General features: G+C 30.9%; 1 protein-coding gene across 6 annotated transcripts in view; it reads right to left on the bottom strand.

The window, feature by feature from the left end:
- LOC105232238 (voltage-dependent T-type calcium channel subunit alpha-1G) overlaps positions 1 to 20,499 on the bottom strand; it is a 227,316-nt gene that overhangs the window by 84,751 nt on the left and 122,066 nt on the right. For 4 of the 6 annotated variants that reach the window (XM_049454456.1, XM_049454457.1, XM_049454454.1 and 1 more), the window contains exons 1-4: positions 19,438 to 19,588; positions 8,025 to 8,256; positions 7,730 to 7,898; positions 1,590 to 1,631 (exon numbers count right to left, since the gene is read on the bottom strand). In XM_049454456.1, coding sequence (XP_049310413.1) covers positions 1,590 to 1,631; positions 7,730 to 7,898; positions 8,025 to 8,256; positions 19,438 to 19,494 — 500 coding nt within the window. In that variant the 5' untranslated portion in view covers positions 19,495 to 19,588. Of the gene's footprint in view, positions 1 to 1,589; positions 1,632 to 7,729; positions 7,899 to 8,024; positions 8,257 to 19,437; positions 19,589 to 20,499 lie in introns of those variants that run through there. The other 2 variants (XM_049454459.1, XM_049454455.1) reach the window with 2 other exon arrangements.

Raw genomic sequence — 20,499 nt, 5'->3', positions numbered from 1 at the left:
CCAGGAATGGGAAGCAAAACCAGTAGAAATGAGGGTATACACAGTTATGTGAACTTGTGGAACACCTGCTTTAAATAGGAAATATTGTTTAGAAAAATATAATTTCGAGATATTCCAGGAATAAAAAGCAAAAATAGTATGAATGAGGGTATAAACAGTTAAGTGAACTTCTGGAACACCTGCTTCATATAGGAAATATCGTTTAGAAAAATATAATTTCGAGATATTCCAGGAATAGGAAGCAAAACAGTAGAAATGAGGATATACACAGTTACGTGAACTTGTGGAACACCGGCTTATATGAAAAAATCGTTGATTGGAGGTAAAGTATATTATGTGAACTTGTGGAACACCTGTTGATATGAAATAAGTTGTGGATTGAAAGTAAATTATATTATGTGAACTCGTGGAACATCTCCTAATATGAAAAGTTCCTTCATAGTAAGGGCATAATATAGATGAAAAACGAAATGAGGCAAGTTAAGGAGAACATTCTTAATAAGGATATGAATTGTTGTTGCTTTAATAAGGAAACTAAAGAGAATTGTCTTTTATGAACTTCTGAAACGCTTCGTATTCATAAAGTATTAGAAGCTAAGGAGAAATAGTATTCAAGAAGAGGGCAGGAAACTGAACAAAAATGTGTGAAATATTACGAAAGCAAGAACATAGAAAAACCTAACAAGAAAATGCAAAAATAAGTGAAGAAAATAAACGAGAGAAATCAAGAGAAAGCTTCAGACTTAGTTAAGTGCCAGTGTTTCTTGAAAAGAATTTTTTCAAATCACAATGAAAGGTAGTAAATACTTGTAAAAAAGTAGTAGCAACTATTTTTGGTATATAATATTTGTTCAGAAGGTATGTTTAGGGAATAGCAAGTGTTCCTACAATGTTACTAAGGGTTGTAGAAAATAGTAGTGATTATATTTGCAAGAAAATTATTCAATTTCAAGTACATACACACATTAAGAACTAAAAAAATTGTGTGCAACTGTAAAACTCTTCTTCATTTATGCGCAGAATTTTACAATTACACACTAAACTGACACCGAATACCGTTTGTGCTGTGAGTTGTAAGTAAAAGTAGTCTAGAACAGTAGTACCTAAGGTACTATAGCGTCTTTGAAGTGATGTTTTTAGTGGTGAGTAAAATAGTAGTATTTATTCTGCGCTACATTGTGTGAGAAATAGTGAGTTTTATTCAATTTACTTAAGAGTCCATGAAACTAGCTAGTTTAGTATGTGAAAATGTGTACTAAGTGTGGCACGCATAAGTTACTAATAGTAGTAGAATACAGTGGTGCTCATGTAGTAGCAGCTAAATTTTGAGTATGTTAAGTACTGGTGTATTTAGGAGTATATTGATAGTATTAGTAGTAGCAAAAAAGGTACTATTTAGAGAAAACACGCTGATTCTAAAAGGCATCTGCAATATATTTCATACTATTCGTATTTTAGTATACTAGATATATATATATATTTTTTTTGTAAATTTGTTTTTGTATTTTTTTTTTAATATTTATTTACGTTTATGTTTATCAGTTGTTTAACATAAATACAAGTAAAGAAAGAAATGGATTTTATCTTACGAGTTAACACGGACTCGAACTCTGTACTCTTTAGGTAGGTCCCTGTAAACAAAAAAACCCGTATGATTTTTGAATTTCTTGTAGTTCAATGTTTTTTTGTAATTGTAGTTGTATTTTGGTAGTTTTTGTTTTTGGGGGTGGAAATATTGAGGGGTTTTAGCTAAGATTTTGTTTTGGTTCTTGGTTTTTTCCGAAATTGGGCGATTAAGTATATATGTTTACATGGAGTTGGATTCAAAATTACTACAAGATAGCTGAGAGCGAGAGTAAGAGAAAAAGTGGAAAATAGAGTACGCTAGTGAGTGGTAGAGTGTGTGAGAATTCTATAGCTGGGCAGCAGCAAACAGAGGTAGTGTGTAATGAAGGAGTACTTAGACGAAAATGTATGTGAGAGAGAGATAGACAGCAAGGGAGTAAAGGAGTGTTATGGCGTTAGATCGTGTAAGTATTAACGCTAATGGAATGAAATGAAAGACACAAAAAATATGGTTGGAAAACAAATGGACTCATTCTGCAATCTTTAGACAGCGGTAAGATCACGTTGGATAGCTAGCACTATTGAGAGGAATTAGCGTGTGTGTAAGGGGTATAAATATGCAGTTCACAGCAGCATATGGTGGCAATGACTTATGGGATTGGAGACAGGTGGAAAGAGCAAAGTTTGAGAAAGGCTTAAAAAGGGTTGTAATTGGTTAATAAAAGGGCTAAAAAGACAATTTTTTAAAATAGTATTCAAGTTGCTATAAAAATGCGTATCTGCAGCTAAGGTTTGGTTTGAAATCTTTTCCGTTAACTTTTTATACATAATTAAAAAAATATATATACAATTTTATATGTTAATTATGATTATATACAGAGCTGATTCCAAATTTTGAATGTAGATTGTGGCATACATATTTTTTTTGGCTTTTACGGCAAAATTGTATTTTTGAACAAGAAGACTAACCAATGTGGAAATTGAAAAATTAAAGAAATTTTTTTTTAATTTTTTGAGAAAATTTTTTTGAATAAAAAGAAAAAAATAATTTTTTTGATTAAAAATTTTGTAATAATAAGATTTTTTTTGAATAAAAATAAAAATTTATTGAAAAAAAACAAAGTTTTTTTTTGGAATAAAAATAAAAAGTTATTGAAAAAAAATTTTTTTTAATAAAAATAAAAACTAATAGCTAAAAATCGAGAAGTTTTGATGAAAAACTGTCCCCAAACTGTTTAAACACAAAAAGTTAACATTTTCTATTTTTAAAAATTTCAGCAAAATTAAAAAAAAAAATCAAATTGGTAACTTGGTATAGGTCAGGTTAAAAAGTCTCCGGCCTTCCATAGTAAAACTCATATTTTAGACAATATTTGTTTTTTTTTTCTTAGTCAACATAGTTCCCTCCAAGGTTGATTCACTGATTTTGGTGACCATCCAACTTTTCGTTACCATTTTTATATTTTGCTTTAAATAAGCCTCAGTTTCAGCGATCTCCACTTCATTCAGCGACAACTTCTTCCCAGTAGGCAATCTTTTGAGATTGATTTTGAGGTTAGGGCTAACTAAAATCATATAAATATTAATGCCAGTAGCGCCATTCATATGTGAGGCCGGAGACTTTTCAATTGACCTGTTACTTTTAATTCATAATTTGTTTGAAAGCACTAGCAAAAAAAAATTTTTTATTAAAAAAATATATATAAAATGCTCTCCATTTAAATGTTCAAAAATGAAAAATAAAATTCAGTATTTAAAAGCACAATTATTTTTTTTTTGTTGGAAAACAAATTTCAGTACCTAAAGACAAAATTATGATTTGCGTTAAAAAAAATTATTTTTAAACTATTTTAAATTCTTGTTAAAATCTGAGCATCCTTGCAAATATTTTGTTTTTCTTTTTAATATTTTTTTGTTACATTGCTCGTGAATTTTGCTCATACTAAAGCGTGAGTTTTGAATTTTACCTAAGCTTTCACTGTTTTTGCTAATTTTTTTGCTGTGTTTTTGCTAAAATCTTATCTAATCGCGTGTATTTACAAGTTTTATGTGAGAACCTGTATGTACATATGAATATGGAAATTTAGTACAAACTAGAAATATTTTTTAAATGAATAATTGCAGAAAAAAATTTATAAAAAATAAAAATTTAAAAAATATATTTTAAGAAAAGTAATAAATTTTGCATATTTTATATAGAAAAAATTAAAAAAAGAAGCAATATTTTTATGCTACACTAGTTTTTTAAAATCTATTGATTGTAAGTACTTTAAAATGTATTTACAACTAACCGACTTAAATGCCTACTCACGAAATTTGGAATACAACCTTTAACATTTCTTGAAAACACATAAAAATATTTTTTATCTGAAACTGTAAAGAATGAAATTAAGCTTAAAATTTCGAAAACAAGAGCTTAAACTAGAAAATTAAAAAGCTAAAATAAAGCAATTTTTTTAATATTAATAATTCCTTGTTTTTACAAGTTAAAATTATACAATGGTAAAAAGCTTTACAAGTCAAAAATTGAAATTAAATAAAAAATTTAAAAATAAAAACTAAAAAAATATATTCAAAATATATAAAAATATTAAAAAAAATACATAAAAATTAAAAGTCCAAATTAAAAAAAAATATAAAGAAAAAATAAAATATAAAATTAAAAAAAAATAAAAGTATGAAAAAATAAGAAAAACTATTGAAATCGGAATACTAACTTAATATATCAAGGAAATAAGTAGTATGTATAAAAAATCGGGCGTAGAAAGGGAGCTATTTGAAACTCATAATGTTAGGAGGGAAGTACCATCGTTTCTGAGACTGCTTAGTTCTAATTTTATTAAACTTTTAACTTTTTTTGTGATATTTAGGGTGTGCGACTTGAATTTAGTTGAGGCACGAACCAAAATTCTCTTAACTCAACCACATTTTAGCTGTGACAAGCACCTTTTGTGGTAAATATCATATCTTTTTAAGAAGGTCAAAATTGTTGTAATATTATTTTAAAATATTCAGTATTGAGCACTAATTTTAGTTACCAGCGAAAGCTTTTGAGCAGAATTAAAAACTGCGAAATGCCTCATTTTAACTTAAGCTTTAGTAAGCTTTTAAAAGAAAGCTTTCTGATATATTTTTTTAGTTTTTGTTTAGCCATCTTGTCAGTTTCATATTCACATTTTTCCAGTTTTATATTTCTACACTTTTACGTTGGTTGCTTTTCTCAAAACTTAATTTATTTACTCAACATGGCAATATGTGAAAGCTCCGCGCGAGTGCCACGCCGACAACTACTGTTTTCTAAACTGTCAAAAATATATACTGAGCAGACACCTGCATATCACTTTGTTTACCAAAAGCAGCGCTTAAGTAAACAGAATCTTATATACATACCTACGTGTTTTCATATACATATGTACGTATGGACATATACTAAATAGAAAATGCTAAATACTCATACGCCATGTATGACGACAAGACGCCGATACAGCGCTACTTGGGCGCCTGAAATCTGCAAATGCTTAGACAGTCAATGTTTACCGTACGATATATGAGTGAGTTGGCATAATTTACTACCACATATCTATATATGAGTACGAGTGTATGTGTGGCGCGTGTGTGCAGCAGAAAGCGCACAGGCAGCTAGTCCGCTAGGGCGCTGGCAAGGAGACTAGACTAGGGTGACTGTTGGAAAAGGCAAAGAAGTCAGTCAGCAATTAATTTGCATTTTGAAGACACCGACAGCCAGCTGAAGCACGACAGAGTGGGTGCAAATATAGCTTTCAATAGCGATTAGCTTCGTGGCGCACTTGTCATTTTTATTATGACTACTTTCTCACACATGAAAATGAAAAATCGAAAATTTATTGTCGTAAATATGTATATGGAATTTCATCGATTGCGAACACGTCTGCTAAGTGACAGAGACGTGATTGCTGTAGCACAAGGCGCAGCGCAGCACTTGAGACACATGGCGCCTGGGAGCGCCCGTAGGGAGTCAACTAAACGACTGTCAATGTGTTGCATGCTTACTTTTTACCAGAGCGGTAGTCAGCAGTCAGCTGTCTGCTAACAGTGATTGCGGCAGCTTAGAGTCAATGACAGTACGGCAGATAGCTGACATTTCAATTGAGAGTTGTAAGAAAGAAATTTGCATGAAACACAGTCGTCAATAATGCACAGTATCGATTTCAGGGATGTTATATCTTAATATTTGAGAAATGTTTAAAATTTAGCATAATTTGGCTTAAAAAAGCGGTTAACTTGAATCAAGCTCTTTTTGAGTGAACGAATTGTGTCAATCGTCTGAAAATAACTCGGTTAAAATGCTTTCCACTTCTTTGGCGAACTTGTCTAACAATTGTCTAAACTGGAATGTATTTGATGCCTCACATCGCCCTGTGATTTAAAAAACATAATGTATATCGTTTTTTTCATGTGCTGAGTGTTGAAATCATTCAATTTGCCAGGTTCCTTATAATTATTTATAATTCCAGTCTAGGTACGGTCGGTGGTTTATAAGCGAAAAAATGTCTAATAATTACCTATATTGTATCAAAAACTGCGAAAAGCTCGCAAAAGCTCATGAAAGCTTTCACCATTATTTCTTCCTTATTTTAATTTATACCAACAGAATTAAAAACGGAAGTGATGGAAAAGTATTGTATGAAAAGCTCACGAAAGCTCATGAAAGCTTGCGCCACTATTTGCTCCTTATTTCGAGTTATAATAACAGAATTAGAAACCTCAGTGGTGAAAAAATATTGTATGATAAAGCTCCCTAAAAGAAAATAATAAAAGAAAGCTAACTACAAAAGCTTTAAGGGCGTTTTATTTAGTATTTTTATAAAACATTATTCTAATTATACTACTTGGCACAAATTTCAAGTATTATTTATGTCAATTACACATAAAAAATAAAATTTTGTTTACTACACGAAAGCTCATACGAAAAGCTTTAAGCTTTAGCTCTGTACGCCTAAAGCGTTGCTTGACTTTGTTATATTAATATACAAATCTAGGGAAAAACGATTAGTTAGAATCTTCTAAAGCTCCAAAGTTATCTAAATGCTTACAAAAAGAGCTTTTAAAAAGCTTTGATCAAAATATTAACATTACAACACAGTATTTTCCTAATTTGTAAAGTAAAAATATTTATGCGTAATTGCATGCTTGATTTTAAAAATTTTATTAAAAAGTTCTGACAAAAAAGCTCGTTTGTAATACTTTTTATTTTCTACTTTGCTCGGTATATACAAATGTTGATGTATGTCTATATACAAATGAATCTGTACAATTACCACCTGAAAACGGTTTACACAAGGTCTGTAGCCTATTGAGAATCCGGGGGTATTTGTAGGCAAGCTTTACAAAAGCTTTTTGCATTTTAAAAATATTGTGACATAAATTATATAATAATAATTTTTTGATAAAAATAAAAATTTAACAAAATCTTTTTCGTTATTAAAAAATAATTCATTTAACTTAATTAATAAAAAATTAATAAAAAATGATTTTTCGTTATTAAGAAATTAATTAAAATTAAAAATAATTCAAAAATAAATTTCCTTATTAAAAATTAAATTAGCATTAACTAATTTAATTTGGTAATGAAAAAAATTTTCTAAATAAAAACAAATATTTTTCCTTATTAAAAATTAATTAAAATTAGACATATGTAATTCTAAAATATTTTTCTTAATTAAAAAAAATTAATTTAAATAAAAATAATTATTTTTATCAGGAAGTAATTTAAAATTAAACATTTTTAAATTAAAAATAATGATAAAAATTATTTGTTTTTATTGGTTTGCTGTCTTAACATTAATTTGATGGAAATTTTAATTCTTTATATTCGAAGTAGTCACTATTGACCCTAAAAAAAGCTGTCCATTTATAAGCTATACATTTAAAAGCTTTTCTAGAAACAAAAATAAAAATAACGCTATGCAAAAAAGCTTAACAAATACTATAGCAGCTTCTTTAGCGCAGAGAAAGTGAAACGATAACTCATTAAAAACCAAAGAGAAAGACAAACGTTGCAGAATAAGTAGTAGCAATGCGGAAAGAGAAAAGTTATTATTGTTTAAAATATTTCGTTTAGCAAAATTAGAAAATTTTCAATTTTATTTTTTTCGTAAAAGACTTTTAAGAAGTGTGTACTTACGGAAATGGTATGACTGGCATTTCCGGTACCCAACAACGTTGACGCAATATGCCCCGCCACAGTTGCACGCCAATGATGCCGAAAATGAAGAAGACGAAGAAACAGAGCAGCAGCACATTGCCGAGCATAGGCAGCGTGTCCAGCAGCAACATGACCAAAATGCGCATACCTTGCGTGAAAGTGGAAAAGAATGTCATTAAAATATTTAAAAGAAAATGTTAAATTCTTAATTCTGTACTAATATTAACATTGATTTAGTGCATTGAAAAAAAGTTGCGTATACGCGGTGTCTTACTTGGTATGCGATTAATTGCCCGCAATGGACGCAACACTCGTATCGTTCGTATCGCCGTCAAGTTCAGATTTTCCACATTCGTTACGTATTCCAAGAGCCCAGCAACAACTATAAAGAAATCCAATCGATTCCAAGAATCAGCCATATAGGTGTTTTTGCCATGTAAGCCCATCGCTATTGTTTTGATTAGCATTTCGATGGCGAAGAAAACGAAAATGATGTCGTCAAATATCTGGAAACAGAAAAAATGTATATTATTTATAAATTTGTCGATAGGCTTGTGTTTTTTCTTGGAAAAAATATTTTTTTAAAGAATGTGGGGTAAGAAAATCATTATAATTTTTTTTGGTTTCTTAATTTTTATTAATTTTTTTACCTATTACAAAAATACGAAATATTATATATTTTTTTGTAGAAATAGTTTAGACCAAAAGTATTTTTTTATAATTGTAATGCAATAAATAATTTTGTTTTTTGTTTTTTACTTTCAAATATTAATTATATAAGTAATTCAGTATTTTCTTAATTTTAATTAATTAAATAAATTTTTATTAAAAATTTATTAAATAAAAGCACATTAAAATTTTAAATGAAAATCTAATTAATTAATTAAAATTAAAAAAATTAATTATATTAATTAAAATTAATTAATATTTGTTTTAATTAAAAACAATAATTTTTAAGGCATTAAATAATATATTTTTATTAAATTTTCAAAATATTATAATTATATCTTTTATAAAATGCTAAAATTTTAATTAAAATTAAAAAAATTAATTGTATTAATTAAAATTAATTAAAATTTGTTTTAATTAAAAAAATTATTTTGAAGGCATTAAATAATATATTTTTATTAAATTTGTAAAATAATTATAATTATAAAGAAATCTTTAATAAAATTTAAAATTTTTTTGATTAAATTCACAATAAATTTTAAATTAAAATTTCAGAAATTAGCTTATACTTTATATTAATTAAAAAAATTTAAAATTTTTAATTTAATTAAAAAATAATTTGAAATGCTAACTACTAATTTATTTTAATAATTTTTTTATGAATTTTTTTTTTAACTTTAAAATTAAATTGAATTTTAAATTAAAATATTAAATTAAGTTAATTAATTTTTCAAACACAAAATATTAAAAAAAAATTATTTTAAAAAATTTTAAAGAAGTAATTATTACAAAATTAAGTGAAAAAACGCGTTTATTTTAAAATAAAACAAATCTAATGTAAAAAGTTGAGAAATTTTTTTTTTTGGAATAATAGAAATAAATGTAAATATTTTTTGCATCATAAAAATAGTTATTGATTTTTTTTTTTAATTAAACAGATTTATTTTTTTTAATTTTTTTTAATTAAAAAAATTTATTTTTTTTTTAATTTTTTTTTATTTTGTAAATCATACATTTTCGAATTAATTTCAATGCATTTAATTTCGAAATTACATTTCTTTAATCATCAACTCTACATCTTCATTATTTCTATATAAGAATTTCACCAATTCGAGTGTCCATTATGTACATTCCAATAAAAGTGCAATTTAATATACAAAAATATTTGCAGAAGTTCATCATGCACTTTTCCATTTCACTAACAAAATCATACTTCAAAGTCTCTCGAAGAACACGCCACAATGTCAATTGCTTTTCATATATTATATATACATTCTCTGCCAATTCAATTGTGCATTTTCTACAATAAACACAAGATTCATCTCTTGCATTTTGTAAATAATTCAAAAACTCAATTGTGCCACAAGGCACACACCCACACACACACACATAAATACGCCCACATTGAAATGAAATACGTCTTATAATAACACGGAAGAATATGCACTTAAGTGCATTGTACTCTGTCGCTCTTGTCTTTGTTGTTGTTGTTGCTGTGTTGTTTTAAAACTGCACTTTTGGTTGTTTAGCTTAACCGCAAACGCCACGTTGCGCATGCCTTTCCACTTATAGACCAAATGTATTTCATATACCATTAACTTTCTAATATACAAATACTTGAAATGTTTACATATATAAGTGTACGTGTGTATGTGTTTGTGCGTGTGTTTGGCTAAATGCATTTGTACGTGACCGACTGCGAGTGCAAAAGCGAAAATGCCGTGTTATGCGAGCGTATAAGATAGATTGTAAAAGTTGTGCGTTTTTACTGGCAACCATAGCATGCCTGTAGGAAATTGTTGTCAAATGCAATATGTTGACTATGATTCTGAAAATCATCGCTAGTGATCTTAAATTTATAGATTTTTTTTTTTTTTTTTAATTTACGCTTTGATTCCGCAAGAAACCAATTGGAGAATTATTCACAAGTTCAAATTTCCCACAGGGTCGGTAGGACAGATTTTCTAAAACTCCTTTAGAGAAGGGAAGCTCTTACCATTGAAGTCTGAGAAATATCGACATTTGAGAAATCAACGGTCACAGGAATATACATTTCCATTTTATTCCAGTTTTGAAACAAATCCATTCTTTAGTTATATCCACAGAGTTCTTAAAAGTGTTAAAACTTATTTTAGAGGTGTTCCCAAGGAATTTCAGTTTAATATATTTTCTAAATAGATGTCTAAAAAGATTCAGAGGTTCCATCCGTGGTATTTTAACATTTTTGATAAATACTTCATAGAAAATATATTCCTTTTAGAACCCTTGAGAGATCGATATGATGAACCCGAGTTATACCAATGAGCTTTTGGTTTCCGAGTTCATGAGTTTTCGATATGATGGGTCAGTTTGTTCACCTTTATACTTGCTGCTCGTAGAAAATCTTCGTAAAGGCTTATAACTTTCTTCGGATGAGTGTATAAAACGCGAGTCTTGCGCTAAGCATTTCGTTGTCTGGAGTAAAAAGTCTAGAAAATACTCTCTTCGATTCCAGACAGCACTTGGCTGTGCCATACCTGTAGAGTTACGAGTACTTCCGTGCCGATTTCTCACATCGCCTTATTGTGCGCTACCAACATATTATTTTCGCACGATCTCTTCCCGTTTGGTCGCTACTTTCTGCTTGCGTTTGCTGATACAGTCATTGAAATTGCAATTGAATTGTCCTTGTCATTGCCATTGTTTGGCGTACGTCGTTTTTCTTTGAATTGTTGTTATTGTACTCAAATATAGCTTGAGTTCTACTTGCACTCGCCCTCGCCGCTTGCTTCATCTCCGCACTGCCACACACGACTGAGCTTTGGCGCTTGTCTTCGACACACTCGCCAGTTTGTTCTTTGTACTATTACTGTTCCCTCTTCGTTGTTTCTTTGTAAATAGTAACTGCTTTTTCTTGTTGTTTTACTTGGTGTGTGTGTGTGTCAGCTTGCATTTTAAGTGCTTCTGCTAATAGTCATTTGTGGTTTTTCAAGTGCTGCTTTCTCTGGTTGACTTTGTGCTATCGTTGTGTGTGGAGGGTGCTGCGCTAAGTTATTTTTGCTGCTATTGTTGTAGTTATGTTGCTACTTCCTTGTCAGTGTTTTGTGTTGCTTACCCCTTGGTATTGTTGTTTTATATTTTTAAGTGTATTTCGTTTGCTCTCGCTTTTTGATTGCAATTGTTGTCAATGCATTTGAATATGCGCTACTCTTGCTTTTGTTGTTGTTTCTTTCTTGTCAACAATTTTGACTGCTTCATTGTTTCGTGGGCGATTTGTATGGGAAGCGTTGTGGCGGTTTTCGTACTTAAAGGTATGCAAAAATATGCGAAGATAAACGTTTAGCAAAACTTTGCATACTTTTAGGGTTGCAAGAAGTAAAGTAGACAGCAGTTTTTGGATATACACGTCGAAATGTTTTGTTGCTGTTTTTTTTTTGAAGAATGCGTATTTAAATTAAGTTTTTATATAAATTTTTTTGCTTGATTGACAGGAGACTCTTTTAGCTTTGAACATTTTGGCATAGTACGATACAAGTACCAGAAATGAACCACCTTTAAGTTAGCCTTATAAGAATAAGAATAGTTTAAAATAGCTTAGTATGTAGGGAGAACACAAAACTTTTTACTAAAACTGGTGTGAAAAGTTACCAAATTTGTTGCCTACTTTTGGGAGTGGAAGTTAATTAGAGGAAAAACATGTGGCGTCTTTTACCTCAAGGCTAAAATATAAACAAGTTGAAATGGATAGCCTTTTAGTATTTTCTGATTAGTATACTTGTCCGATTTGTTGCCTACCTTTAGGAGCTCAGTGTAAGAAGAAAATATTTTAGGTCATATAGAATCAAAAAGTCACGTATTTGTAAAGAAATTTGTCAGAGAGCCTTTTGGGGGCAAGAAATCTTATTTTACTTCAAAAATATGTTGCCTACATTTGGGAATCCAGCTTATGCGGAACTTTACTAGAAGCATATAAAGCATATAGGAAAAATTAATGGCGTGTTTGACTTCTTGGCTATGACTTAAACAAGTTGTAACAGATAGTCTTTAAGAATCTTTCAAATTAGTATATTTGTTCGATTCGTTGCCTACCTTTAGGATAAAAAGTAGATAACGATTCGGCTTAAAAAGAAGATATTTTAAAGCATAACATCATCTATACCCAGAAGAGATGTTTTTGTAAAGAAATTGATTCGATAGCCTTCTGAAAGCTTTCTTTAAAGAATATGTTGCCTACATTTGGGTGTACAGTTTATTAAAAAGTTTTTTAGAAGCATATATGAAAAATAAGTGGCATGTTTGACTTCTTGGCCCTAATCTAAACACGATGAAATGGTGAATCTTTTAGGATCTTTCAGATTAGTATGCTGCTCCGATTTGTTGCCTACCTTTAGGAGCTCCGCTTAATAAGAACGTATTTCAAAGTATATAAAACCCAGAAAGGACGTGTTTGTGGAGAAATTAGTCAGTTGGCCTACTGGGACAATTATATTATACATTTATTGCCTACTTTGGGGAGCAAAACTGAAAAAGGGGTAAATAAAAGCTTTTGGCTACCAGAAGTCAAGTGTTGGACATCTTAGTTAGTAGTTTTAATATTGACATGACTTTCCGTTTTTTTACGACCTTTCAGAAAGTATACTTGCCAAATTGTTGCCTACATCGGGGCGTGCAGCATGTGAGCAGTACATTATGAGAAGTATATAAAGCACATATTTGATAATTTGACTGCTAGACGATTCTCTAAAGCTGAAGAAATGCCAGTATAAGTTTTTGGAATTTCTAATATTAGTTTATTCAGTACATTTGTTGCCTACTTTTGGGAGTGCTGCTCATGAACAAGATCACTAAAATAGTTTAGGATGCGTAAGTGACTTTCTGACGACTATTTACACAACTATAGTTCCATATAAGCTTTCAAAATTTAAAATTTTATAGCGAGAACTTCTCCAAAGGTCCCCTCATTTAATTTCCTGGATCCAAGATTAACTTGAAGGGTTTACATGAAATGCTGATTGATCTGGTAGCGAAAGTATAGCTGGAGTTATCAGTCCGAGCCAGCTATGACATGGTTAAAGGACTAGAGTTTGTCTTTAAAGGAATCTGATTATTTTTTACGATATCCAACTATGTTTTTATATTAAAGTATTCTTCATTTATTTTTAATACTAATTTGTCTCCCTTTTACCACGTGCAAGACATATTTCATCATATTAACTAATTGTTCAAGCATTCTTTCTACCTCCTTACTCCTAATCCTAATAGTTGAAATGACCAGCAAAACAAGTTGCCTACTCGCCTCACTAATCCATGTCGGCTTGTTAAAGTAAACAAGAAAAAATAGTCTAATTTATGCTGAGCAGATGTTGGAAAACTTCGAAATAATGTATCATAGAAGCGTTCGAGTGTTTAATATGATTTTTTCTCCAACACACGTACACTCAGCAAGGATCAGCAGGATAACAAGCTTTCACTTTGATGCCTGTCAACTACACTGTCACTCGCACAATTAGCGCTGAGAGCATTACAACTGCCAACACATTGAGCTCGTACCAGTTAGTGTTTTTTTTAACAACTATATGTTTGTGATTAGATAAATGAGCAGTTGCCTCAAGTGATAAGTTGGTAGCAAAAATGCCAGAAACAGACAAGCGTCTGACAGCAAAAATAAAGTGTCGTTGTTTGAGTAATTATCAAGTGAGCAGAACAAAGATATGGCATTGAGGGTGTGGAGGAAGTGCCACGAAAAGAGGATGCAAAAAATGTGAGGATATAATATGATAGTTTGGATAGTTATCTTTCTCTCAAATAGTACAAACTTGCCTATGAGATATTGTAGAGAAAAAATATAAGTATTCAAATATATTCTCTCTAAATTGAACGAAATTTGATGATATATGCCATCAACTTCATTTGGTGTACCATTGTGAAACATTTACATGGCACAGTCCTTCTTCTCTCCATACTTTTTTGTAGATATCTTCACATCAGCTTGACCTTAATAGCAAAAATTTGCACTCATATAGCTGGCATATGGTTAAATTTTCAAAATTTTAAGATTATGCGATATTATGTACGGTTTTCATAAAAAACTAGACAGCAGCGCCACCTAGCGGGTAAAGTTTTTTTCGAATTCGGTAAATTCTGATATGCCTCATGCGGATAGACTAAAAGTGTTCGCACTAATAGACGATTTATATCTAGTATATTAGTTAGAATATAACAATGGCACAGTTTTGATAGAAAATTCGATTTTTAGAAGAAATAAAACATTAGCGCCATCTATCATGAAAATTATAAGTACTAAATCCGTACAAACTATGAACTTATTTGGACTTTAAATGCGGTTTTTGTAGTTATGTCGACTCTAGCCTTCTCTAATAGCCATTTTATTCAAACATATATGATTATAGAAAATTCAAAACTACCAATTTTACCTGCTGGCTATCGCTACATATAAATTTATAACGTTACTTAAAGTGTTTTTGGTAAAAATTATCAGCAAAATTTCTTGCTTTCACAAAAACATTCTACTTTTTTAACATTCCTTAGTTCATTTGACCGCTTACATCTACCTAAGCTGTTTTCGTGAAGTTAACAGCAGCCCTGCGCCTTAACATAGGCAAAAGCTGTCAAACACACAGCCACAGGTCCATGCAATGAGTGACAGCCGTATAGACGTATACACATATTAGTATATAATTTTTTTTTACCCAAACATGCTATATGTTGTAAATCAAACCCTTCTCTTCTCACAATCAAATTCCTCCATTGCTTGGCTACTTCCGCTCCTCCCACTTCTTGACAGCCTACTAAGTTACTACCACTACTTCTGCACTAATTACTTTTCACATCTCGACTTATTTAAGCAGCTATAACGGTATTATATGTATATTTAACTACATACATAAATATTGCCTCTTGTTTATTTTGTGTGACTCTCCATTATGTTGTAGGGGCAAGTCTGTTGCTGAACTTGAGTAGGGTCCTACGTGAAATGGCTAAAATATGACTCGTTCTGGTGTTTTTTCGTGTGTTTCTCTAATTTAAATTGCAATTAAGCGCAGAAAACGTTATTTTATATACATTTTATGGCGCTGCCAGTGCGACATAGATGTTCACGTGTGTGTAATTTGGTTTAATGCTAACACCTTTGCCAAATTTTTGCCTGAATTTTTCAGCGCGCAGCCCTTAATTGCTGTTAACCTACAGTTAGTAAACTTTAACAGACTTTTTGACAATTTTTTTTTTGTCATAGCTTAGCACTTAACTTCTCGGGATGACGAAAAATAATTTAAACTATACTGAGTCTTATAGTATACTAGAGGACCCGCCTACGTCTTACTGTGGCTGATACATAGGTAGTACTACTAATACCATTTATATGATTTCTATTAGTTAGATTATAAATATTAGTTAAAGAATAATCGCATTTTTGATGAAGCAAAAAAATGAATTAAAAAGCATTTCGTGCGTTAAGAAAGAATTGGTTTTTGGGGTTAAAATACTATTGAATTTGAGCTCTGCATCAGTGAAATCAATCGAGTCCAATCGATTGTCAGCCTGGTGGACTGCATATTAAGAAACGGTTCTCAAGCGTGGAAAGACAAAAAAATCGGCTGGCAAGGTTATGGCATCAGTCTTTTGGGATGCCCGTGGTATATTATTCATCGAATGATAAATGAGCCAGTTTTAATTCATTGCATTGTGTATTTGATTGCAGTTCTATTCTACCATTCCCAATATTTAGCAATTTTATTATTTTTCAGGAAGGATCAGTTTGAAATTGTACGCATATAAGTATTCATCGTTCCCGTTTAAATATTGTGTTGCTCTGTGCAATGCTTCGAAACGATTTCTGTATATCTCAAATTTTTTATCAACACTTCAGTTATGCCGCTATTTTTTTATGCCAGACCTTTTGCAATTTTAAATTGCCTGTCAAGATACCCCCTCCAATAGTTAGCAGGTATGAAAATAATGTTATGTCCTCAATATAAAAACTTGATCCACAGATGTCGCCTTTTACTTTGGCATCGTTTTGTTTAATGCACGTTTACGCCAATTTAAGGTTTGAATATTGGATACTGCGATGGTAGCGCCATCTATCGGTCAAACATTCCAAAATTAACAATTGATTAAAAATGAAAAAATAATTTAAAAAACATTTTCCAGTGGACCAAATTGTAAATCTAAACCATTCTCGAATCTCCTTGAACATACACACAAAATTTCATCAAAATCGGCCCATCCGTTTAGGAGCAGTTCAAATGCAAACACACGGTCAGAAGATTTATATATATAAAGATATTCTAGAATTTCTTTAGAGCTCCTGATTGGCAAAACTGTTATATTTTTTGCCTTACTTAAACTCGCCCAAACGTTGTTATACATCAGTATCTGTTTTTTGTGCATCTCCTGGTAGTGAGGTTATAAAGAACCCAAGTAACATAGTTCTGAAGCATACCGAGTGCAGTTAAAGAGCCAATCATTATACAGACATTCATCAGATAAATGCCTTAGTACCGCTTCAAAGGCTAGTACCAGATTTGCTAGCGGGAAGCTCTTGAGTTAAAAATCTCACATTTGCTTCTTAAAAATATACTTTAAGTTGATTCTAATAGATATATATACTAACAAACATATATGTATACTACTACACTATACTAGGCGTGTCCTTCTACAGTCTCTTGTCCTCACTTCACATTTATCATATCCATCTTAACTGCCTTGCTTGTTTGCGTTTATTGTGTCTAATGAGCTGAAGTGCTTTTATGTGGCATTAGCGCCAGACAGGCGGAAGTGTCATTCGCATGTAAATAGGTATATGTATATGTGTAAGCATGTGTGTAATATAGTGAACTCACACATTTAGCATCTTTGATGATTGGTGTTCATGCTTTTTACAAGCTATTGCTTTATGTATCATTAATTTTATTGTTTTTCAGGGTCTTCCTTTCGCTGTCAGCATTTTGTGTGTGTTTACATGGCATGTTCTAGACTCTTTTTTACAAAACAAAAGACATGCATTTTGCTTAAATTGATGAGGAAGGCGTTTTTTTTGCCTCTTTAAGGTTTTGCTGTGCAAATCTTAAATAAAATATTGTTGATTTACCGATGTGGATGGCGTTTGAGTAGTGCTAAATAATGGAAATAATTCTAATTCCTTGAATTTGTATAATAGTTTCTCAAAATGTTTTATTAAATAATACTTTACTATTTACCCTTCATCGTTTTTTTTTTTTAAATTTTTTCAAGAACATGAAAATTGGAAATATGTATGTAAAACCTTGAAGTAGTGTGCTAAATTAAAAATCATTTTTAATTCCAAAAAAAATTCCTCAAAAGTGCGGTTTTATTAGCTTAAATATTATTTTGACTCATTGTGACCTTCGCACAATGCAAATTTAAATATGACATTGCGCTATCTCCGCCCTGCGATCATGCCATTGCACAAGCATTCAATTCGAGTGCAACAAGTTCGATAAATAATAACTGACCACATGGCGTATGAGTATTATTTAATTTGCAATGCGAGCCAAATGCTCGTCAATGGCATCCAGACACATACAATTGCATTATCATATGTCGTTATATACATATCTGCGTGTGCGTGTGTGTGTGTGGGTATTGCTATAATTTCCAAAGCATTTCGGAGCGCACTTCAACAATGTGTGTCAGCTGCATTTGCATTTGCATAAAATTCAATGCAAAGCAACAAAGTCGGCAATTCGGTGAAAACATTTGCTATTGTTGTGTTGTGCTTTGGCAATAATTCAATGAAAATGCTTGCATAATGAACCTTTGTAAATATTTCAATTAAATTAGCCATTGATTATGGCAATATGCAAACAACACTTGATGTGTGCGATAACAAATAGAATTTTCTGCAATTAATTTCGCAAATGTGTCGTATTATTTATGGCATTTTTCAATTAGTCTTAATCAAAGCCATATGAATGGCGCACAACAACGCTTTGATTTGACGCCACAATGCTGTGTAATTTAAATTCTATTATAGCCTTCTGGGTTAATGTATTGTTGTTGTCGAGTGAATTGTTACTGTTTAATGGTTTGTTGTTGTAAATTGTGTTGTTGTAAAATTAAGTTCTTGTATTTAAAATAATTTTTGTTGTAAACAAAATGTTGTTGTTGAAGTGAGATGTTCTTGAAAACGAATTGTTGTTGTAAATTGAATTGTTATTATAAATTAGCATTTTTGTTGTCAAGAGAGTTCTTGTAAATTTGATTGTTGTTGTAAATTTATTTATAAGAGTATTTTTTTGCAAATTGTGGTGTTATTGATAAAAAAATTTTGTGTTAAAGTGGTTATTGGTGTAAAATTAATTGTTGTTGTTGTAAAATTGTTTGTTGTTGTAAAAGGTTTATTTTTTGCAAATTGAGTAAAACTAAATTTTGTGTTAAAGTGATTGTTGTTGTAAAATCGTTTGTTGTTGTAAAATTTTTTGTTGTTGTAAAACGTTTATTTTTTGCAAATTGATTAAAACTAAATTTTGTGTTAAATTATTAGCTGAAAAATTAGTTGTTGTTGTAAAATGATATGTTGTTGTAAAAATGAGCTGTTATTGAAAACGAATAGTGTTTGTAAAGGGAGTTGTTATGACAAATTAAATTTTTGTTGTCAAGTGAGTTGTTGTAAAATGATTTGTTGTTGTAAACTGATTTGTTGTTGTAAAATGGTAATTTTTTAAACTCAGTTGTTATTGTAAAATTAAATACTTTGTTCAAATTAATTGTTTTTATAAAAGTAGTTATTGTTGCCAATTTAGTTGCCTTTGACAATCGAGTTGTTGTTGTACAATCAAAAGTTGTTGTCAAATAATTTGTTATTCTAAACTATGTTATTACTTCAAAATGGTTACTGTTTTGTTGTTTTGGTTTTTTAGTTGTTTGAATTGTTGTTGTAAATTAAGTTGTTGTTGTAAACTTACTAGACTAACTCTACTACTAATTAGGAAAATCTAGTTTTTGTTGTTGTAATTTCACGTTTTATTGTAAATTGAATTGTTGTTGTTGCTTACCTGCAGTACACGACAGCGCAGCTTGACGCACTTTTCGTCCTCGCACGGCTGATACATGCCCAGTGTGACGCAGTTGAAAAGTATCACCAGTATGGAGACACGCTCGAACCATGTGTAGTGACGCCAGGAATGCACAGAAGTTATTGCAAGAAAGTTTGCCGAAATATGAAAAATAACAAAAAGTTGCAAAGAAAGTGCGAAGATATTGCAGCGATAACGCAATTGGCTTAGTTAAGGAAAACATGATGGCTAGGAAAAACTTCTATGATACAATTATTAATATTACATATATTAAAAAAATTATTTTTGGTGGGTTTTGAACAGTTTTGAAGTGTAAACGCCTAAAAGTATGCAAAGTATGCACACGTATTCAACAGTAAATAAGTTTAAAAAATTTTTTGTATACTTTTAGGAGCGAATAATTGATTTTTATCTTTAAAAAAGTTATAACTGATCTTATAATTATGAGAAGAGATTGCAAGCTTCGATATCTGATCTATCTCGGTAAATTTTCAAAAATTTTGAATTAGAAAATCAGGCTTATTCTTCTAAGCTGAAGAAAAGTAGTTATTTTTCTGAAAAAAATCCACGTGAAAACGTTCCTTTATTTCTTCTCTCATTCCTCGATTCATCTGTAAGTCGTTTAAGTTCGCACGCCTGAAAGTATGCAATGCAACATTCTGATTCCCTCTACTTGTATCGATTTTTTCACTTCAAACTGAAATCTCACACACATACACATACATATAACAGTAGCTTAGTACCTAAGTGCGCGCCCACTCCATCAAAGTACTTGACGTCAGCGCCAACGTTGGCTGTAATTATCGTCTTGAGCCGTTACTAATGCGTTATGCGCCTAAAAGTACGCTTTCAAGCCCGCCCTCTTGCATTACCCATGCGCACAGCTGCGCAACGACCAGACCTACTGCATGCGCCTACTTATAGGCTACGCTGGGCAAATAATCAAGCTTTATGGCTCGTATTTTTTCCCCCGATGTTGTTACGTTGTTGTGCGCTCGACCGCTAATGGCAACAACGGATGCCAGCAACATAACCGCAAAA

Source organism: Bactrocera dorsalis, chromosome 4 (genome assembly GCF_023373825.1).
Source record: "Bactrocera dorsalis isolate Fly_Bdor chromosome 4, ASM2337382v1, whole genome shotgun sequence".
Lineage (NCBI taxonomy): Eukaryota > Metazoa > Arthropoda > Insecta > Diptera > Tephritidae > Bactrocera > Bactrocera dorsalis.
Note: the sequence above shows the minus strand (reverse complement) of the source record. Positions and strands in the feature narration are given on the sequence as shown.